General features: G+C 39.6%; 1 protein-coding gene across 1 annotated transcript in view; it reads left to right on the forward strand.

The window, feature by feature from the left end:
- LOC122558720 (nuclear factor of activated T-cells 5-like) overlaps nt 1-23,608 on the forward strand; it is a 236,777-nt gene that overhangs the window by 151,828 nt on the left and 61,341 nt on the right. The window contains exons 9-11 of the mRNA XM_043707513.1: nt 2,307-2,441; nt 6,803-6,858; nt 12,276-12,408. Coding sequence (XP_043563448.1) covers nt 2,307-2,441; nt 6,803-6,858; nt 12,276-12,408 — 324 coding nt within the window. The remainder of the gene's footprint in view (nt 1-2,306; nt 2,442-6,802; nt 6,859-12,275; nt 12,409-23,608) is intronic.

Below are 23,608 nucleotides of genomic sequence, written 5' to 3' on the forward strand. Positions count from 1 at the left end.
ATAGTCAAGAAAGCAATCCAAATTCCAGTTCTGATGAAAATTGGAATTATTAACTCTCCTTCTGTCACACATTGCCAAAGCTGTTGAGTATTTCCAGCATTTTCTGTCATGATGCCAAATTCCTAATGGTCATCCCACTCTCTCTCCAGAAATACCAATTAGTTCCTCCCCAGTTATTCACCATTCCAAACCGCATATCCAGACACTTTTTTGTTTATTTCCCTGAAAGTCATTCTAGGCCATTTGCAAATCCACAAAATATATTTCTCTTGCAAATATACCCCTCTTGCAAATAATATTTCTAACCACTTCCACAATATTATCATTCAAAACCATATATTCTGTAACTACTTTAGAGTAATTCCATTGGAAACTTACTAAAATATAAAAATAAATTAAATTATTTTGCTTTCAATTTTGTTTAAGCTTCTCATAACATTTTCATTTGAAGTAGTGTTTGTGATTGGTTTCTGAGAGGTCCTTCATAATGTTAATACTGTTTTATAGTTCAGTGTTTTGCAGAGAGTTAAGTAATTCATGTTATGATTAACAAATTCAGTAGCTTATTTTCAAGTTCAAAGTTCTGATCCCTACGACAAGTGATAAACAATACTCGCTTAGTTTTATAGGTGAAAAGTTAATAGGTCATAAATTAATTTTCCAAAGGTAAGAAAAAGGAAATTATTTCATTTATTCCTTGGTAACTTATTGTGGCTGTTTTGTTAAAGGGTGTTGTTTTTCTTATTGCACAACAAAAGCATAAAACTTGATTTAGTACTGAAGGATGTGATGCTGTCTGTTAAATGTTAACTGGACAATAGTTGTATTTTTGCATTGTGTGTCGGACGAAAACAGCTTCATGCCTGTGGAATTTAAATAGTACCGTACAATTAATGCCTGCAGGCATTTCTTATTACTTAATGAAGGGGAAAAACAAACTTCTGGAAATTGTACTAATCAGTCCTAAGATACTGAGAAAATAGTGTAAAATAACGTTTTATTTCTGTTTTTACTTTTAGGTTGTATACCAATGTGGCTTGTAATTGCTTCTCTTGCAGTTTTCAAAACAGGCATTATTCATGGGCAAATTACCTGTTTATTCCTATGTTATTTTGAAAGAAGGGCTAGAAATTGCTTACTTTCTCTAGTATTTGTTCTGTAATTAATGTTTGCACGACATTTTCTATATTGCATTGTGAAAGTACTGTAACTTAATATGTAATGTGAAAAAAGTAAACTATTTTTCACAAGTATGGAACTAAGCTCAACAGTGGGCACATTATTTGAACTGTTGAACTAATTACACTATACATAGACTTATTCACAATTACTGTTTACATACCAACTCGGTCTCTATTTACACATATATAGAGCAGTACCTGTTGGCTGACAGGAAAATGCTCTTGGTCAGCTTATTTATTTTTTAATAAGCAATCAGCTCAAACATTATTCATAATGTTGCTTGGGATTTTTTTTCCTTCCGATGAGTTATTTTCACATTATTTTCAACAGGTCTGTTGTTCAACCGCCAATCTTCAATGTTGTTGAAACTTTTTTTATGCCCACTCGTGAGCAGACTGAGTATCAGTTTAATGCCTCATCTGAAAGATAGCACCCTGAACAATGCAGCACTCCATCTGTACTAAACAGAAGTGCTAGTCTAGAGTATGGACTTGGACTGGAGCTTGTACCTTAACTTAAGTTCATTGGCAAGCGTGCTAACGGTCATTGTTAATTTTTAGGGCCATGCAGCTAAGCAAGCTCAGGTTACTGAAGAGGTAAAGTATTCAAATCATAGTGAATAAGATCTGCCTCTGCAGACTGCCACAAAACAGTTCAAGAAGGAAATAGTCAAACTTATTGTGGTTGAGAAAAAAAATGCAGAGGTAATCTGACACTAGACTGTTCACAGCACCATAGCTGGCTATCTTCTAAAAAGTGTTCAGAAGCGTCCATGCAATACAGGTTTTCTGTGGAATTTCCTTAATTCTTCGGGAAAGATATTTAGCTCAATATAATTTACATTAGGCTTTTGATAGAATGGGGAATCAAAGTTGTTTTTATTATTATCTATGTGCCATTTACCAGAATTTCTTACCCTTAATTTTTGATCAATAAAACCCCCCAAAACTTTTGTAAGCAGTTTAAAATTTATTTTAACCCAATTTAGCAGACCGATAAAAGCACCAAAGAAACTTACTCCTGCATTATACTGTTGCATTGTAAATTCTTCAAGGTTACGGTGTAATTTTGATTTAACCACTCTACAGATTATAAACTAGATTTGTTTTTTATTTTATTTGAAGCTCAACCAGCTGGAGCACCAGAGATATTGAAAAAAAGCTTGCACACTTGTACAGTGAAAGGAGGAGACGAATTATTTCTGATTGGAAAAAATTTTTTAAAAGGCACAAAGGTTATTTTTCAAGAGAGTAATTCTGGTAAGCTCATGCTCTGTAAGAAATAAAAACCTGTTAAATTCATGCTTGTATTCATTTATGTGGCAACTACCAAACTCATTGAGTTATAGATGGCTGGGATTAACAATTACGTGCACCTTAGGGTGGTGGTCTCACTGAGGAGCACTGGAAGTCTAAAAATGAATAATCAAGTAATGTCCCAGTAATTTTTTGGGAGGTATTGGTTAATGTGAGGAGAACTTTTCAACTCCTGTAATTTTTCGTGTCCAAGATTCCATTGGAGGCTATGTGCAACATTTCTACCAGCTGTAATTCATTTACTGTGACATCCACCAATGTGCATTCAAGCTGCTTCACATGAAAAGTGCTGTCACGATAAATTTTGAAATACACTTATACTATATAATACTGAATCTAAACAAGTCTATAATGGGACATCAGAGAAAACTAAATCATTATTGAACGAGGCTTGTTTGAACTTATGGCCAACATTTTGGTTTATTTGGTGGCAAGCCATGAGTCCAATTGTTTAAACTTTGTTGTTTTGTTTTCTTAAACTGTGAGCCCCCACTTAATGAAAACCTATTCAGCTTGAAGCCCAGCTAACAAAACTATAACTAATCCAAGGACAGCTTTTCAGTTTTGATTATTGGAAAAAATATTCCCAGATACTTTTCTCACACCTACTAAGTTCTATCCTAGCTGCCTACTCTCCATATTTGAAGAGCTGACAGCAGTAGCACAGATTTAATTGAAGTCAAGATCCGCCGATTAAAAGTATGGACTACCACATTACACACAGGGTTAGAATTTAAAAACAAATAATACAAAGTGAATTAAAAAATGAGCATACCCATTGTACTCTTGCTTTAATTTAATTTTGATATAAGTGTCACAGAAGAATGGGAGACAGTGAGGACTGCAGATGTCCTTGGCGGAATGGGAGGGGAAATTCAGGTGTTCAGCCACAGGGTGATGAGATTCATTAGTGTGGGTGTCCCAGAGATGTTCTCTGAAATGATTCGCAAGTTGACATCCTATCTCCTCTATCATAGAGGAGACCACATTGGGTGCAACAGATACAGTAGATGACGTGTGGAAGTACAGGTAAGTTTCTGTCAGAGGTGGAAGGATACTTTGGGGCATTGGACAGAGGTGAGGGAAGAGGCGTGGGCACAGGTCTTTCACTTCTTGCAATGGCAGGGAGGGAAGGGAGGGTTGGTGAGGGGTGTGTCCCTGACAAGGGAGTCGTGGAGGTAATTGTCTCCAAAATACAGATGGGGTGGGGAGGAAAATATATCTCACAAATTTACCTGTACTTCCACACGCGTCATCTACTATATCCGTTGCACCCAATGTGGTCACCTCTACATTGGTGAAACAGGATGCCAACATACGGATTGTTTAAGAGAACATCTCTGGGACACCCTCACTAACCAACCCCACTGCTTTGTGGCTGAACACTTGAACTCCCTTTCCCACTCCGCCAAGGACATGCAGATCCTCGGACTCCATCGCCAAATCCTAATCATCTGATGCCTGGAGGAAGAACACCTCATCTTCTGCCTTGGGATTGGGACCCTCCAACCACACAGTATCAATGTGGATTTCACCAGATTCCCCATTTTGCCCCACCCCCGAAACCTTGTCCCAGTCCCAACCTTCCAACTTGGCACAGCCCTCTTGAATGATCCTACCGTCCATCTTTCTTCCCACCTATCTGCTCCTCTCATCACTTTCACCCCCACCTATCGCATTGCCAGATCCCATCTTCGCCCCTTCCCCCCTCAATTTAACTCTTGGTCCCCTTGGCCCACAAGCCTCATTCCCGATGAAGGACTAACATCTGAAACATCGATTCTCCTGCTTCTCCAATGCTGCCTGACCAGCTGTGTGTTTTTCAGCACCACACTCTTCCACCCAGAAGAATAGGAGCTGTTTTTACTAACAGGGTGAATCACTTATGAATCTCGCCCACGATATATTGTTATTTTCTTGTCGCATCACTGATTTTTTTTTTCATAAGCGATCAACTCTTAGAAACAGAATTAGAGGAAGTCAGGATCATCCTCAATAATTAGTAACCTTCCGTTAAATTTAAAGCCTCAACACTGAGGAAAACATTAGTTTCCTGAACATCACAGTATTAAATTGGCTCAAGACCAGAAGCATTAGTAAGCAACACAACTTCTTATTCCAAAATAATTGGAGACTTCTACACACAAAAAGCCATCACCTTAAACACATCTTCCAAATTGGTGAGAATGCAGCTAACAAATTTCCATCAAATATTTGAAACATTGGAATATTTTAACCGGGCAGTTACAACTTTATTTGCTGCATCGTAGATCTCAATCTTAGATTTAAATTTAACAATGACTCTGTGTTCATTTAACAATGACTCTCCGTCCCACTTACCTGACAGTTTCTTTATTGAAAGGTTTAAAAGTGTTTGATCTTCTTTGCAGCTTTCCTCCTCTCCACCATTCCTCCACCATACTGCAACCTTCTACCTCCCTCCAATCCTGCCTTGCAATCTCTGTGTCGCTCCCTTCAACCTCCCAACTCTCTTGAACTTCTCTGTCAGCCACACTCCTTCCTCCAACCCTAACTCTGAACCCTGAGGTAACTACATTACTGGTGAGTCTTTAGCAGCAAGCACAGGAGCGAATCAGCCTATGATTGGAATATCAACTCCTCATCTTTTCCTTCCATTCTAATTATAGGGTGAATTTTCTCTGATCAGTCACCTCGTGACTGAAGTTTCCTAGATTTGGAGATTTCATTGGTGAATTTGCATAGTTGAGACCTAGTCAAATAGATCAAAAGTATTTTTTGTTTTTAAGAACTACTGGACTTCTGTTTTCAAAGACACACAGTAGATATGAAGTAGATAAACTAAATTGTAACTTTTAAATTCAGAACATAAGTGGAAATGTTAAATATTGTAGCATTTCCAGAAAACATGACAATATTATGCTTTTAATATTTTCATAGCAACTAATCGCATTGTAACATGTCATAGTGTGCACAGTATGTTTCTAATGTATGAGCACTCTACTTAAACACAACAACTGTTTTATGCTTGAAACATACATGAACAGAAATTAATAGTTGATCTTTTTATGATTATTGGTTAAAGGAGGATCAGGAAATAGGTAAACTTTTTTTTGAAGTACTGTCTTGGGACCTTTAAAGTCAGGAAAAATTGGAATCTGAGACAGTTTCAGTTAAATGTTTCATTTTCAGGATGGAATTGTCAATGATTTAGTCTTTATTTGGTATAGAAGCAATAGTCTAAAATAAACTATTCTATAACTCAGATCCATAATCTTCCAAGCAAAGAGTGTTATGAACTGAGCCAATAATACTCAAAACTTAAAATATTTTAAGCATGCTTGGAAGTGGTCTGGAAGCAGGTTGCCCTGAAAATATGGAGGAAATCCCATCTGTCATGATTTATTCTCATTGCCTCAAGATTCTGCAGGGAGTGAGCTGTTTACAGGTTTAGTTCCCTGACTTTGTGGGCTTGGGAAATCACCCAGTGCCATTTGGATTTTTCAGCAGCTGTTTGGCTTGCATGCTGATTTAGGAGGACATCCTTGAAATGGTGGCAGCTGCAGGATAGCCAAATGAACTAAAACCTCCATTCAGACGAGAAGGCACCATTCTAATTAGCAGCCACAACTGCAGTAGTGTATGTTACATTTGAATGCTTTTCCTCATCTTTCCAAAAGCCCTGATGCTTCTGACACCCTTATACTTCTCTGTTGGCCCTTCTACCCCTCATTTATGTTTGGTAATCACAGTGGAGTCATACTTCCAAACATAATTTAGCAGCATCCACCTCCGACTGTGAGACTGATGATCTTACAAAAATAAATAACATAAGATTAAAATACTGCAGTTGCTAGAAATCTGAAATTAAAAAAAGCAAATATTGGTAATACTCACCATCATCTATGGAGACATGACCTATTATCAGAAATGCTAAATGTTACAAATGTGATAAAAAGAGAAAATGCTGGAGAAGCTTGGCAAGTCTGGCAGCATCTGTGGAGGTAGTTTTGAGTCTGATATGACTCTCGACCAGTGTTTAAACCTGGGACCTTCCCAATCAGAAATGCAAAGCTACTCACTGAAGGAAAAGTTGCTCAGCCATTGGTGCAGCCTGGTATTTCATATCTAATATTGTTTTCAAATTAAAATATTTGGATAATGTGGACAGTAATTCACTTGTCTAAGAATATGATGAATGTTAAGTTCTATTTTACTGTGTTTGCCATTATAATCCACCTTTTTAAGTACAGGTCAATGTCTGAAAAACAAACCATCGGAATAATATTTATTAACTTTTTAACAAATTTGCTTATCTTAACTAGAAGAGAATAATCCTTGGAAAGCAGAAGCTGAAATTGACATGGAACTTTTCCACCAGGTGAGTTCAGGTACTCAGTGCACTTTCATGAAAGGGAAAGAATGTTTATATTCATTCTTTATTCTGAGGTGTTGTACTTAGTTTCTGTAATCTTTTCCCGTGTTACCTATTTACATTGCCTTTTTTGTCATGCCATTTAACATATATCAACATTGATATGTATTTATCTTTTGATTTATCCCTACAAACTACATCTTAAGTTTGGATTGAATAGGTCTCTGAATTCTTGGAGTCTTGTGGCTGATTACAAATAGGACACTGCTTCAAATTTCTCTGCACTGACTTCACTCCATTGCACTGAAAAATAATAGCCAATTTGGATTTTAGAAAGCCATTTCTTTTAATTTAACAAACCTTGTTCATAGATTAACAAATGCTAATCATCACTAGAATGTACATTTTCTTCATGTAGAAGAGGTATGTATTTTTTAAAAAAGACTGTTAGATGCAAAGCTCCTGAGTACCTCAGTGTTGCATTCTCTGATTTCATATTCTGCTTTGGGGGAATCTTGCTGTACTATATGTTCAAACATTATTGTTGAGTAAATCTTATCTGTCAAGTGTTGTATTTGTGGCAGCATAGCTAACAATTACAAATAATACTTCAGAAAGGTTGTGTGAAGCATAGTGATGAATACACGTAAGAGATCATTTGAGAATCAACTAAGTGTTCACACACTTTTCTACTTCATTTGCGTTATTTATTGAAATTCAACAGATGTTAATTTCAAGTTAAGTCAGTGAGTTCCACAGCTGTAGAAATGAAGGCAGGGATAAAGTGAGAAAATTGAACTTCATTTAAAACTGACAGTAGTGTATGGCTTTTGGGTTTTAATATTTTACAGCTAAAAGGACAGTAAGTGGTTTTGCGTATAAAGAAATCCAGATAGGGGCATAGAAGATAAAGTTAATATCAAAAAAGATCATTCATGAAGGTTATGTAATGTCATGCGTTCATGTTTTGAATGATGTGAATGTTGATGTAATTCAAACAAGTAAATCTGATCATAACTATCGCTTTGTATGTTCATTGGAATTTAAATGAAGCAGATGAAATTGCTTATTCAGCTTGCCTCCTCAAAGTAAGAAAGCCAAGCCACTACAAACTGAGACAGCGGTATGTTTTTGTGATATTGACTGAAATAAATTCTCGAGCACATGGAAATAACGCCCCTGCTCATCAGCATAATGACATGGATTCTTCTATGGCCACCTGAGAAGCTTCAGTATATCATCATCTCTGAAGAACGGAACTGTTGACCGTGCAGGACTCCCTTAGGACTGCACTGAACTGGAATGGGACTAAGCCCTCAAGTTTCTGACCCATTGAATGTGCTACCAGTTGAGCTTTTGCTGACAGCTGTCAACTGTTTAATTAAGATTAGGGTATAATCTACAAATAGGTATATGGCAGTGAGAGATAATTTCTATTAAAATAAGATGTACAGATTGCTTAATTCAGGAGTTCTGTGTCATAGGTACAGATTTGTGCCAGCAGGCTTTAACAGTTTATTTTTGGAAAAAGCCTTTTTATCAAAAAAAACTCTGGAGAAGGATTCTCCCTCAGCCATTTTCAGCTCTGTCTTCATTCTCCACAAGTCCAGCCTTCACCCTTATACTGCCACTCCTTCTACTAAATTTGACTTTATTCCCTCTCCATCTGTTTCTTACAACCCATAATCCTTTGTGCTATTCTTCCTCCTGTCTTCATGCTGCAAATATCTATCTTTTCCATCTTATTCTCAGTTTTTGTTGCCATCTTTTGCTGAAGTCTGACTTGACTCAAGTCCTTTATTGTACCCACACCACGTCTTTTACCTCCTACTCATACACCACTTTGAACAACTATATTTTCACCCCATTTCCTTTCATAAATTTACACTAATTTGAGCATTTGGACAGAGAAAACCTGTATATGTCAGTGAAACGTGATTTCTTTCCCACAAGTTAGTACCTCCCTGCCAGTACTCCTACACACAGCATTTCTCTCTTTTGAGTTTATGAATACCACTGTCCATAACTCAAAGCCATCCCAATATCATCGTTGTATGCAGTTGGACCTTCTGTCCAATATCTTACATCTAAGCAGGCTGTAAGAATATGGCAGCCTAATAGTTGAGGTGCTAGACTAGCAACCGTGAGGTCCTGGATTCATATTCCACAAAAAAATTATGAAACTATTTTTGATTCTTTGCTAACAGCAGAGTCTCCTTTTTTTAAAAAAAAAACAAGTTTTGATCTTTAACTGGTACTAAATATCTCTCGATTCTTAGAGTTTAGTTAGCTTTCTTTACAATTTGAATTTCTCTGCTGTTTCAAAGAATCATAAGAATTAAAAGTGTAAAAAGAGCTTGTGTTTGTGTCATCTGCAAAAGAGCCATGCATCTAATCTCACTTTTTTGCCTTTCCTTGCTAGCCTTTGATTATGAAACTTCAAATGAATGTTCATGCATTTTTTTTTTTAAACTGTGACAAGATTTTCTGGAATTACCACCTTTTCACAGAAACACTTGTAGACCATATTCTTTTCCATATCTCTCAGAACCAATTTTTGAACAAACTCGCCACTCCCCCTTTAATTCCAAATTTTTCTAATTTAGTCTTAGGTGTTGGACATGTCAGCAGCCTTTCTAAAATCTCTGCAGACAACCATCTTCTCAAGGATATTTAGCAATGTCCAACAAACACTAGCAATTCTCTCATCCCAAGAGTAAAAGAAGATAACCCCTGTTACATCTCTGGTCAGCAAGGTTTTGGAAAGCATTCTGAGAGATAGGATTTATGACTATTTGGAAAACCATAGCCTGATTAAAGGCAGTCAGCATGGCTTTGTGAGGGGCAGATGGTGTGCCTAGCTAATCTTATTGAGTTCTTTGAGTAGATGACAAGACAGGATGATGAAGGTTGAGCAGTAGATGTGGTGTATATGGACTTCAGCAAGGCATTTGATAAGGTTCCCCATGGTACGCTCATTCATAAAGTCAGGAGGTGTTGCATAAAGGGAGATTTGGCTATCTGGATTCAGAATTGGTTGGCCGACAGAAAGCAGAGAGTGGTTGTAGTTGGAAAGTATTCTGTCTAGAGGTCAGTGTTGAGTGGTGTCCCGCAGGGCTCTGTTCTTGGGTCTCTGTTCTTGCAGTTTTTATAAATGACTTGGATGAGGAGATTGAGGGGTGAGTTAGTAAATTTGCAGACGACATAAAGGTTGGAGGTGCCGTCAAGGCTTATTGCAGGCTGCAGCGTGACTTAGGATGCAGAGCTGGGCTGAGAATGGCAGATAGAGTTCAACCTCAATAAATGTGAAGTGATGCATTTTGGAAGGTTGAACTTGAATGCTGAATATAAGATTAAAGACTGGATTCTTGGTAGTGTGGAGAAACAGAGGGATCTTTGTGTTCAAGTGCATAGGTACCTCAAAGTTACCACCCAAGTGGATAGGGTTGTTAAGAAAGCATATGGTGTTTTGGCTTTCATTAACATGGGGATTGAGTTTAAGAGCTGTAAAGTTTTGCTACACCTCCACAAGTCCCTGGTGAGACCACACTTGGAATATTGTGTCTAGTTCTTGTCGCCCTACTGTAGGAAAGATAGAGGCTTTGGAGAGGGTGCAAAGAAGGTTAACCAGGATGCTGCCTGGACTGGAAGGCTTGTCTTATGAAGAGAAGTTGACTAAGTTTGAACTTTTCTCTCTGGAGAGAAGGAGGAAGTGAGGTAATCTCATCGAAGTATACAAAGCAATGAGAGGCATGGATAGAGTCAATAGCCAGAGACTTTTCCCCAGGACAGGATTGACTGGGGTGAGGGGTCATAGTTTGAAGATATTAGGAGGAGGGTATAGAGGAGACGTCAGAGGTAGGTTCTTTACGCAGAGTTGTGAAACATGGAATGCGTTGCCAGCAGTGGTGGTGGTAGTGGTGGAAGCAGAGTCATTAGGGACATTTAAACGCCTGCTGGACATGCACATGGACAGCTGTGAATTGAGGGGTACGTAGGTAAGGTTATTTTATTTTACATTAGGATTAATTCTCAGCACGACATCGTAGGCCGAAGGGCGTGTTCTGTGCTGTACTTTTCTATGTTCTATGTTATTATTGAATTTCCATTACACTTCCTGAGAAGAAAATTCAAATATGTTAGTCAGATATGACCTTTTCTTCACAAATCCACGATGACTGACCTTGATTATTCTGTCCCTTTTTTGCATGTTTTTCTCATTAATGTGCCCACCAATGTTAAGCTGATTTGACCTGTAATTCCTGTCTATCTCATCCTTTCTTTTTTAAAGAATGGTGCATTGTCAGCAATGAGACATCCTTTTAGTGTCTCATTGGCATCTTTATTTAATTTTTCTCCTCCTTATGTACTGATAAAATACATTATCCTTAGTTTACATGCCAATAATTTTACATAACCTCTCTTTGCTTTCCTAATTTCCTTTTTAATTTCACTCTGCATTTTCTTCCCCTTCAGCTTTCTGCAATCTTGAGTTCTAAGTATTTGATATGCTTCCATATTTTACCTCATTCTACTCCTGTTTGCTTTTTGATGTTCATGCAGATTTAAATTTGGGAGTCTCACCCCACTTTATGAAAATGTATTTGTTCTGAATCATCGCTATCTCTTTTGAAATGTCTGTCACTGCAGTTCATATTCAGGTGGCTCTTTCAATCTACTTTAGTTAAATCACATCTTGGTTTAGTACAATTAGCCGTTTGTAATTAAGGAATTTTATTCTTTGACCATTGCAGCTATGGAATAGGATAATATGACATTTAACTGATTATTACCATCAAAATGCTGTCCTATTGACATCTCTTGTTCCTGCCCAACTTCATTCCCCAAAGCTACTTTCTATATTTTTGAGCTGGTTATGTACTAATTCATCTATTTGCATTGTAAGAACACTATTCACTCATATACTTCACTTCTAACACTGTTGGTGATAGGACAGTTGAAGCTCCCCTTTATTACTGTCCTACTGATTTTGCACATGACAGACATTTGTCTGTATACTTTCCATCCAAAACTCCCATTGTCTGTCCCTTTTCTGTCTCATTGTCCAGCTCTCACTCTGGAGGTCTATAGTGCATTCCCATTGTGATTGCCTCTTGTTTGTTCTTCATTTCAAACCACGTGGCCGATTTGGATCATCTTTCCAGCAGATTATCTCTCGATATAGCTGTAATTATTTATTCAACCAATATTAGCACACTTGTTTTTCATACCCTTCTCTGTCTGAAAATTGTAAGAGGGACGTTCAGCTGTAATTCTTGCTCTTTAAAACATCTTTGTTGAATTTATCTTTATTGTTTTGTTTCTAAATGGACAAATGTTTTTTAATGCATTCTTAACTGAATTTGAGATTATTGATGTTATCTATTCACCATATGTGATTTTTGTTTTATTTCTTTTCAAAGAATCATCTAATTGTTAAAGTTCCTCCATATCACAATCCACACATAACGTCACCTGTTTCAGTTGGAATTTATGTCGTAACCAATGCTGGAAGGTCACATGAAATGCAGCCTTTTACTTTCACCCCTGATCCAGGTTAGTGAAGCTCAGCACAATGTCTTTGCGTCATTATCTATTTAAACTTTTGAACTTGTAAATCAAAAGCCATGACAAATCCAGGACAAATAAATAAATAAATAATCAATTAGTAGCTTTGTTGAAAACTGCTAAGGATTAGCCTCTAGTTGGTTACTGATGCTGCCAGTTGGAAAAGCATAACAAGCAGTTTGTTGATGTTGCTACATTATAGCGGAGTACTGATGAAGGGTCCTGCCCAAAATGTCGACTCTCCTGCTGTTTGGATGCTTCCTGACCTGCGCTTTTTCCAGTGGCAGGTTTTTAGATTAGATTAGATTACAGTGTGGAAACAGGCCCTTCGGCCCAACAAGTCCACACCGACCTGCCGAAGCGAAACCCACCCATACCCCTACATTTTACCCCTTACCTAACACTACGGGCAATTTAGTATGGCCAATTCACCTGACCCTGCACATCTTTGGACTGTGGGAGGAAACCGGAGCACCCGGAGGAAACCCACGCAGACACGGGGAGAACGTGCAAACTCCACACAGTCAGTCGCCTGAGGCGGGAATTGAACCCGGATCTCTGGCGCTGTGAGGCAGCAGTGCTAACCACTGTGCCACCGTGCCGCCCGTTTTATTGACTCTGACTCTCCAGCCTCTGCAGTCTTCACTATCTCCTCGCTATATTATAGCAACATTTCAACAAAACTAGTTTACTAAATTTTACATGATTTATCATCCTCCTTTTTAGGTAAATTTTCCTTGCTTATTAATTTAATATATTCTGGGTTCCTTCAAAAGCCCATTAGCTCCATTTATTTTGCCTTTTTTAAATTAATTTGGCAAATCTCTTCTGGCAGGACTGGCCAAATATCGCCAGTGTATTGCATTCAGTTCATCCAACATGGAACCAGGCAAAATTAGGTTTATTTGTACATGGACAATTGTTGATTGTATGTTTGTCTTTAATTGTATGCAAGTGGTGTAATTCACCAGTTAAGATCCTTGTGTCTTGTGGCACAGTAGTAATGTCTGTATCCCTGGGTTAGAAGGTCCAGGTTCAAGTATCAATCAAGGTATATCAGAACATATCCAGTAGATTGGTTTAAATGGAAGAGCTGGAAATGTGTTGCTGGAAAAGCGCAGCTGGTCAGGCAGCATCCAGGGAACAGGAGAATCGACGTTTCGGGCATAAGCCCTTCTTCAGGAATGCCCCATTCCTGAAGAAGGGCTTATGCCCGAAACGTCGATTCTCCTGTTCCCTGGATGCTGCCTGACCTGCTGCGCTTTTCCAGCAACACATTTCCAGCTCTGATCTCCAGCATCTGCAGACCTCACTTTCTCCTTAAATGGAAGAGCAAACTCTTAAGGATCCTGTACCTCTGGGCAGAACTCTGAGTTCACACACTCCTAATCCAGAGTTGTCATAACATGTCTGAACAGGTAGATTAGAAGTAATTTAAGTTAACACCAGACTGAACTAGCTGTAGGGTTAGCTATTGCATGATTATAGTAAATAAATGCTCATAAAACTGTACAAAGATTGACTCCAGCTTTTACAGTTGGCTTTTTGGATTATAAAATCAGATCAAAAAATGATTGTTTTAGGATGAAAGTTGGAAGCCAAGAAAAAAATTAGACAGAAACAACAATCTTAATGGCCTTTATGAAAAATAGCAGAAAGGAAATGTAAATTCTTTGGGTATGCTTATCCTCAGTATACTCAAAAAACATATGAAAGAATTAAGGAAACAAGAGAGGAGCAAATATGTAAGGAGATCTTAGATATCTGTAAGAATAATAGGATTGTAGGTTAGGAAATTTTACCTTTCCAAACATTAGACTGGGACTGCTGTGGTGTAAAGGGCTTGGATGGTGAGGAATTTGTGTATTCAAGAAAACTTTATCAAACAATGTGTCGGTGGCTCTACCAGAAAAGAAGCAAAGCTCAACCTTCTCTTGGGAAATAAGGCAGGGCAAGTGATTGAGATGTTGTGGGGAGCACTCTGGGGTGAGTGATTAGTTTTAAAAATAGTTATGGAAAAGCACCGGCCTGATCTGCAAGTCAATGTTCTAAGTTGCAGTAAGCCCAATTTTATGATATTAAACAGGAACTTTCAAATGTTGATTTGGGCAGTTCGCAAGGCATGTCTGGCATGTGGGAAGCTTTCAAAGATGAGATAATGACGAGTTTAGCGTCAGTATGTTCCTGAGAGTGTAAAGGGCAAGGTTGGCAGGTATAGGGATCACCATGATTAGAGAAAGAAAAACAAGGAGGCATTGTCAAATACAGACAGTTGGGATCAAACTATTTTCTGGAGGTTTTTAAATTAGATTACATTACAGTGTGGAAACAGTTCGGCCCAACAAGTTCACACCGACCCGCCGAAGCGCAACCCACCCACACCCCTACATTTACCCCTTACCTAACACTACGGGCAATTTAGCATGGCCAATTCACCTGACCTGCACATCTTTGGATTGTGGGAGGAAACCGGAGCACCCGGAGGAAACCCACGCAGACACAGGGAGAATGTGCAAACTCCACACAGTCAGTCGCCTGAGGCGGGAATTGAACCCGGGTCTCTGGTGCTGTGAGGCAGCAGTGCTAACCACTGTGCCACCGTGTATAGAGGGAGTAGGACTACCTTAAAAGGGAAATCAGGACGACAAAAAGGAGACATGAGGTAATTTTTGCAAATAAGGTTAAGGAGAATCCTAAAAGATTCCACAAGTTGTTGGGGAATCGAGGATAAGATGGCATTAGTTTAAGGTTAGAGGGGAAAGAATAAAAAGGAACCTGAGGAACAAGTTTTTTACACAGCGGGTGATATGCATATGGAATGAGCTGCCAGCAGAAGTGGTTGAGGCTGTACATAAACAACATTTAAAAGGCATTTAGACAAGTACATGGATAGGAAACGTTTAGACAGATGCGGGCCAAGTGCATGGAAATGGGATTAGCATTGATGGATATTCAGGTAGGCATGGATCAGTTTGGGCCAAAGGGCCTTTCTCCGTGCTTTATGACTAAGTGTATTAAAGGCAGAAGAGAAATGAGGGGGAAAATAGTGCCCCTTAAAGATAAACAAGGAGATGGGTGAAATACTAAATGAATATTTTGCCTCCGTATTTGCTATGGAAGATGACATCAAAATTGGGAAAATAAACAGTGATATATTGAAAAAGGTTCATGTTACAGAAAAGGTGGTGCTGGAAGTCTTAAAACACAAAGTTAGATAATTTCTTGGGACCTGATCAAGTGTATCCCAGAACATTGTGGGAAGCTAGGGAAGTGATTGTAGGGCCTCTTGCAGAAATTTGTATCATCAACAGCTATGTGTGAGGTGTCGGAAGACTAGAGGATGGCTAGTGTTGTGCAATCCTTTAATAAAGGCTGCAAGGAAAAGCCAGGGAACTATAGACCAGCGAGTCTGACATCAATGGTGGCTTAGTTGTTGGAGGGGATTCTGAGAAATAGGATTTATGTGTGAATTTGGAAAGGCAAGGACTGGTTAAAGATTGCCAGCTTGGCTTTGTGCATGGGAATTTGATTTGAGTTTTATTTTTGAAAAAGTTACCAAGATAGGTGAAGGCGGCAGACATTGTCTACTTGGACTTCAGCAAAGTGTTCAACAAGGTCCCACATGGTAGACTGGTTAATAAGGTTAGATCACATGGGATCCAGGGAGAGAGACCCATTTAGATACAAAATTGGCTTGATGGTGAAAATAGAGGATGACAGAAGAGGGTTGTTATTCAGACTGCAGGCTTGTGACCAGTGGCGTGCTACAAGGATCAGTTTTGGGTTCAAAGTTGTTCTTCATTTTTGTCAACAATTTGGATGAGAATAGAAGAGGTATGTTTAGTAAGTTTGTTGATGACACCAAAGTTGTTGGTATAGTGAACTGTGAAGAACGTTCTCCGAGAATACAATGATATCTTGATCAGATGAGCCAATGGGACAAGAAGTGGAAGATGGAGTTTAATTTAAATAAATGCAATGTATTGCATTTTGGGAAGGCAAACCTGGATAGTTAATGGTAGGGCCCTGTGGAGCCTTGTTGAAAAGAGGGACCTAAGGTTGCATGTTTATATTTGCTTGAAAGTGATGTTGCAGGTTGACAGGGCGGTGAAGAAGGCATATGACATGCTTGCTCTCATTAGTCAGAACATTGAGTATAGGAGTTGGGGTATCATATTGCGGCTATACAAGACATTCGTGAGGCCATTTTTAGAATACTGTGTGCAATCTAGTTGGCCTTAATAGGAAGGATGTTGTTAAACTAGAAAGGGTGCAGAAAAAACTTTCAAGCATGTAGCTGGGATTGGAGTGTTTGAGTTATAAGGAAAGGCTGGGACCTGTTTCCCTGGAGCCTCAGAGGCTAACGGGTGATCTTATATAGGTTTGTAAAATCGTGAGGGGCATAGACAAGGTGAATAGCCAAGATTTGTTTTTAGTGGTAGGGTAGTGCAAAACTATAGCACATGGTTTGCGATGAGAGGCCATTTTTCCATACATAGGGTGGTGTTTATTTGGAATGAGCTGCCAGAGGAAGTCGTGGAGGTAAGTACAATTACAACATTAAGACATTTGGAATGCATCATGGGCCAAATGCATGCAGATGGGACTAGTTCAGTTTAGGATGCCTGGTCAGTATGGATAAATCGGTCGGCACAGTGGTTAGCACTGCTGCCTCACAGCGCCAGAGACCTGGGTTCAGTTTCCGCCTCAGGCGACTGACTGTGTGGAGTTTGCATGTTCAATCTAAAAAAAGTTGGACCAAAGTATCTGCTTCCATGCTGTATGAGTCTATATAGCCCTAATCTTGCTTCCATATGGCATTTGGGGTAATTCTGAATTTTGAAGGATTGATTTTTAATTGATAGCTCCCTATATTTTGCTTTCAGGACCCCATCTTTTTCTTGTATTGTTTTTACTGACATGGACCAGGATCTCCGGCTGTCTTCCCATTCACTTTAGAATTTAGACAGAATTTAGCAGTGGCTGAATGACTACCTTGAACTGAGTATCAGGGAGGCAACATACCACACAGGTGTCACACCTGCATCGCACAAACATCTATCTGTTCCCCCAAACAGAATATCTCTTGTCACAATTGTGCTCATTTTTGTCCTCCCTCACTTTGCAACTCAGCCATTCCTGGTGCCACGGTCCCTACATTCTCTGAGAAACCATCTCCTTCAGCATTATCTAAAACAGAGAATCTGTGGGAGGGTGAGAGAGCCCAAGGAGACTCCTGTATTATTTGGCTGGAGCTTTGACTCTGCATGGTGGTCGCCTGCTTCCTTTCTGTCTGTGCATTTTTACCTGTGGATTGATCACCTCACTGTATCTGCTGTCCGAAGATCTCAGCCTTGCAGATTCTCCACAGTGACGACAGCCATTGCTTCAGATCTAAAACTCAGATTTCCAGTAGCTGCAGCTGAATGCACTTCCTGCCCATGGGCACTAGAATGTTCCTGATTTCCTAAATTGCACAGAAGGAGCACAAGGCCACTCTGCCTTACCATTACTCACTGTAAAATTACTCTTTGTTTACTACTTCTAGTTTAAAGAATATAAAATATAATATTAATTTATTCCTTCTGCTTTAAAAGTTCAATCTAAAACAGAAAACTAATTTTTACTTTTTAAACTTGACAGTTTAAATACTCAACTATTTTTGCTTGCCAAAATGTCTCTTAACTAGTCCTGGCTCATTATTCCACTGATGAAATTATGCTCTCCCTGTGATGTTGCTCTTGATTATTTTTAAAACTTACCCCTCTTGTACAGCTTTTCAATTTGCCTCCTTGAGGCTGTTTCCCAGTGACATTTTTCTCTCCCATACCTAAAAATTATTACTTTGCTCTCATCCTGTTTGAGTACTCCCCAACATCATCAAAAGTTATTCACATACTTTTGTTTGTCTTCTATGTTCTGGGACTGGGACTGATGCCCTCGGAGGACTATTTGCTAGAGAGATTTGGAAGGGTTTGAACTAAATTGGCAGGGAGAAGGGAACCTATGTAAAATGTCAGAGGAAAGGGAAACGAGGACAAGAACAAAACGACAGAAGGTGGAATAGGAGAGGTGATAGGCAGAGGAATCAAGAACCAGAATCAAACAAGGCCAGAGTTCAAAAAAAATAGCAGAAATGGCACAATGAATGTTAAAAATGCAAAACTTCAGACTCTCTGCCTGTGTGCACAGAGCTATTGAATTAATCATGCAAATAGATGTACAAGGGTATGATAGAATTGGGATTATGGAGACAAGGCTGCAGAATAACCAGGGATGGGAACTGAACATCGAAGGGTGTTAAATATTTTAAGAAGGGCATGAAAAAGGAAAGGCTGCAGCGTTGTAATACTGATTGAAGAAGATATAAACACTGCGAGTAAAAATATTGGCTTAGATAATGCAGAATCTGTAGGTAGAATTGAGAAATACCAAGGGGCCGGAAACATTGGTAGGGGTGATATTTACTGATTTACCAGCAGTGGTAATTTTGGGAATGGCATTAAACAGGAAATCACAGATACATGCAGCAAAGGAACATGTAATTATGAGTGACTTTAATCAGCATATAGATCAGGCGAATCACCATACTGTAGTGGAGGTATTCATAGAGTATAAATGGAATGGTTTTCTGGAGCAGTATGTTGATGAGTCACCTAGTGAACAGACCATTTTAGACTGGTATAATGCAACAAGAAAGGAATAATTAGTCATATAGTTATGAGAGACCCCCTGGGGATAAGTGATCATGATATGATAGAATTCTTCATCAAGGTGGAAAGTGGGGTAGTTGATTCTGGGACTAGCGTCCTGAATCTTAATAAGGAAATCTCAATGAGGCATGAGTTGACTATGAATTGGGCAACATTTCTGAAAGGGATAGCAGTGGATAGGCATTGTCAAATATTCAGAGTAAATGGGTAAAGTACACAATTGTTTATTTCTGTCTAGCTCAAAAATACAAGGAGAACTATGACCAAACCGTGGCTTATGAGGGAAGTTAGAGGCAATATTAGATGCAAAGAAGAGGAATACAAATTGGCAAGAAAACAAACAATAGACCTGAGTATGGGAACAGTTTAGAAGTCAGCAAAGAGGATCAATGGATAGGACATTATTGTTACATGTACTCAAGTACAGTGAAAGGTTCACATCAAAGGTACAAAATACCTAGATACAGATCTTAGATACAAAATAGAGAAATAACGGAACAGTATTACATTACTTAGTTATTCATAGTGTAAGTTTGAAAAATGATAAATAAAATTACAAAGATAAGCATTACAGCCTTTCTATAAAGGGCCTGCAGTAGATCAATGCAGGGGTCTTCCATATATGGTCTGACCAGGCTTGCAAGCTGCTGACCACCCGCACCAGTGCCCAGTTGAACAATTGTTCCACTCTTCTTGAGCCCCCAGTCTGCTGGCCTTCCCCACTCCACTTTAGCTTCCAGCACGTTGTGTGGCCCCGTTCCCCTTTAGCCACTAACAGCTACAGCTAAAAATATTCTCCCATCAACTCACAATAACAAGATCTTTGAAAATGTGGACAAAATTTGGTTCCTTGAGAGCCTGCTCTTAACAATGGCAGATATGAAGGAAGAAACTCTTCATTGTGTCCAAAACACTAGCTCAACCTTCAGGCAACTGAGGAAAGAATATTTAGGAATCTGATGTTTCTTGTCAGAGTTATTTTATTCATTTGTGAGACAGAGGTATCACAAGGCCAGCATTAATTGCTCATGCCTAATTGCCTATGGGGCAGTTAAGAATCAACCGTATTGCTTTGGGTCTGGCATCACATGTAGGCCAGACCAGGTAAGGATAGCAGTCTCCTTCTGTAAAGGTAAGAGCACAGGGTGTTGGAGATAGTATAATGACGTAGAAAATTGGCTAATGGGCAGAAAACGGCTTTTGCCCAAAACATCAATTTTCCTGGTCCTTGGATGCTGCCTGACCTGTGCTTTTCCAACACCACTCTAATCTCTTTTTGTGGCTAGTTGATGTTTGAGAATTTCGAGAAGCGTGGCATTCCAACAATAGAATAGCTCTATCAACAATCAAATTGACTTGGATCCCATTTACCACCCCCTGAGAAAAAGAACAGGAGATGACATTACCACAGGAAATATGTCACCACAGGAAATTACATCACCAACCAAGGAGACCCAAACACACAAATAGAAAGCAGGCTATACCATCAATGCTTCATCTGGAGGCCCACTGAAGATGTTACCTAGAGTGGTGACAAAACGTCAGTGAGCACACCTACGTCCAGACAGAAAGCATATAAATCATGAAGACTAATGAAATCTTAGCCCTTATTTCAAGGGGTTTGACATGTAGGAGTAGGGAAGTCTTAGTGTAACTAAATAGTGCTGGTGAGATCACATAGTCATAGAGATATACAGCACGGAAACATACCCTTCGGTCCAACCCGTCCATGCCAACCAGATATCCCAACCCAATCTATTCCCACCTGCCAGCACCCAGCCCATCTCCCTCTAAACCCTTCCTATTCATATACCCATCCAGATGCCTTTTAAATGTTGCAATTAAACTAGCCTCCACCACTTCCTCTGGCAGCTCATTCCATACCTGTACCACCCTCTGTATGAAAAGGTTGCCCCTTCGGTCTCTTTTATATCTTTCCCCTCTCACCTTGAACCTATGTCCTCTAGATCTGGACTCCCCAACCCCAGGGAAAAGACTTTGTCTATTTATCCTCTCCGTGCCCCTCATGATTTTATACACCTCTATAAGGTCACCCCTCAGCCTCCAACGCTCCAGGGAAAGCAGCCCTAGCCTATTCAACCTCTCCCTATAGCTCAAATCCTCTAACCCTGGCAACATCCTTGTAAATCTTTTCTAAACCTTATCAAGTTTCACAACATCCTTCCGATAGGAAGGAGACCAGAATTGCACGCAGTATTCCAAAAGTGACCTAACCAATGTCCTGTACAGCCACAACGTGAACTCCCAACTCTGTACTCAGTACCCTGACCAATAAATGAAAGCATACCAAATACCTCCTTCACTATCCTACCTACCTGCCATTCTACTTTCAAGGAGCTATGAACCTGCACCCCAAGGTCTCTGTTCAGCTACGCTCCCTCAGACCTTACCATTAAGTGTACAAGTCCTGCTAAGATTTGCTTTCCCAAAATGCAGCACCTCTCATTTATCATTGGCCCAGTTGATCAAGATCTTGTTGTAATCTGAGGTAACCTTCTTCGTTGTCCACTACACGTCCAATTTTGGTGTCATCTGCAAACTTACTAACTATATCTGTTATGCTAATATCCAAACTCTTCATGTAAATAATGCAAAGTAATGTACCCAGCACTAATCCTTATGGCACTTCATTGTAAATCTGGAGTGTTGTGAGCAGTTTTGGTCCTCTTGTTTAGGATATTATTTCATTGGAGGCAGTTCAGCGAAGTTGACTTGAATGATCCCGTATGGAAGGATTGGTTTATGAGCAAAGGTTATACCGGTTGGGACTCTGTTCATTGGAATTCAGAAGAATGAGAGGTGATTACATTGAAGCATATCAGAATGGTAAATGCTGAGAGAATCAAGAATTGTAGGGAAAGTGGACCTGAGTATTAGATCAGCCATGATCCATGCAGCAGGTTGAAGGGGTCAAACTACCTATTCATGTTCCTATTTCTTAAGGTCTTAACATCTTCGGACAGTAATGAACCAGTTTGGTTTTTCCAATAATCGACAATTCCAGATTTTTACTAAATTCAAATTCTAACATTTCACAATGGGATTCAAACCCAAATCCCCTTAACGGTACCTGGGTTTCTGAATTTCTAGTCTGGTGATAATACCACCAGGTCTCGGCATGTTAGCTAAGTGTTAATGCGATCAGGCTTAAGAATCAGAAAAAGCAAATAGTCCTAAAGCTTCCAAATGATTTGGATGTGAATATAGGAGGAATGGTTAGTAACTTTGCAGATGACACCAAAATTGTCATGATTTGGAGATGCCGATGTAGGACTGGGGTGTACAAAGTTAAAAATCACACAATACCAGGTTATAGTCCAACAGGTTTATTAGAAAGCACGCTAGCCTTCGGAGCGATGCTCCTTCGGAGCGACAATCACCTGATGAAGGAGAGTCGCTCCGAAAGCTAGTGTGCTTCCAATTAAACCTGTTGGACTATAACCTGGTGTTGTGTGATTTTTAACTTTGGACACCAAAATTGGTGGCATGGTGGACAGTGAAGAAGGACATTGGGACTGGTTCTCGGAGAGGTGGGACTATTACAAATTGGACGGTCTACGCTGGACTGGAACCAATGCCCTTGGTGATGCTTTTGCTTAAAGCTGATGGGGAGGGTTTAAAACAATGTGGTTGGGAACCAAATGAGGTTAGTGGACAGTAAAGAGGTAGTAACCAAAGCCTGTAAGGAGCTAGATGATGAAGTCAGCATGACTAAGTGGAAGAGTAGGCAGGGAGCAGATAACTAATGCAAAGGGACAGGTGGTCTGAGCTGTATTTGTTTTAATGCGAGAAGTGTAGTAGGTAAGGCAGATGAACTTAGGGCTTGGATTAGTACCTGGGAGTATGATGTCATTGCTTTTGCTGAGATTTGATTGTGGGCAGGGCATGTTTGGAAACTGAATATCCCAGGATATAGATGCTTCAGGTGGGATAGAGAGAGAGAGGTAAAAGGGGTGGAGGAGTTGCATTACTGGTCAAAGGATATCACAGCTGTACTGAAGGAGGGCGCTCTGGAGGACTCGAGCAGTGAGGCAATATGAGCAGAGCTGAAAAATAGGAAGGGTGTAGTGTTAATATTGGAGCTGTACTACAGGCCTCCCAACAGCGAACATGAGATAGAGGTATAAATACGTAAACAGATCATGGAAAGATGCAAGAGCAACAAGGTGGTGGTGATAGATTTTAATTTTCCCAACATTGACTGGGATTCACTTAGTTTTAGAGGTCTAGATGGAGCAGAATTTGTAAGGAGTATCCAGGAGGGCTTAGAACATAGATCAATACAGCACAGAACAGGCCCTTCGGCCCACGATGTTGTGCCAAACATTTGTCCTAGCTTAAGCACTTATCCATGTACCTATCCAATTGACGCTTAAAGGTCACCAATATTTCTGACTCTGCCACTCCCACAGGCAGCGCGTTCCATGCCCCCACCACTCTCTGGGTAAAGGACC

The sequence above is a fragment of the Chiloscyllium plagiosum genome, chromosome 17, assembly GCF_004010195.1.
Source record: "Chiloscyllium plagiosum isolate BGI_BamShark_2017 chromosome 17, ASM401019v2, whole genome shotgun sequence".
NCBI lineage: Eukaryota > Metazoa > Chordata > Chondrichthyes > Orectolobiformes > Hemiscylliidae > Chiloscyllium > Chiloscyllium plagiosum.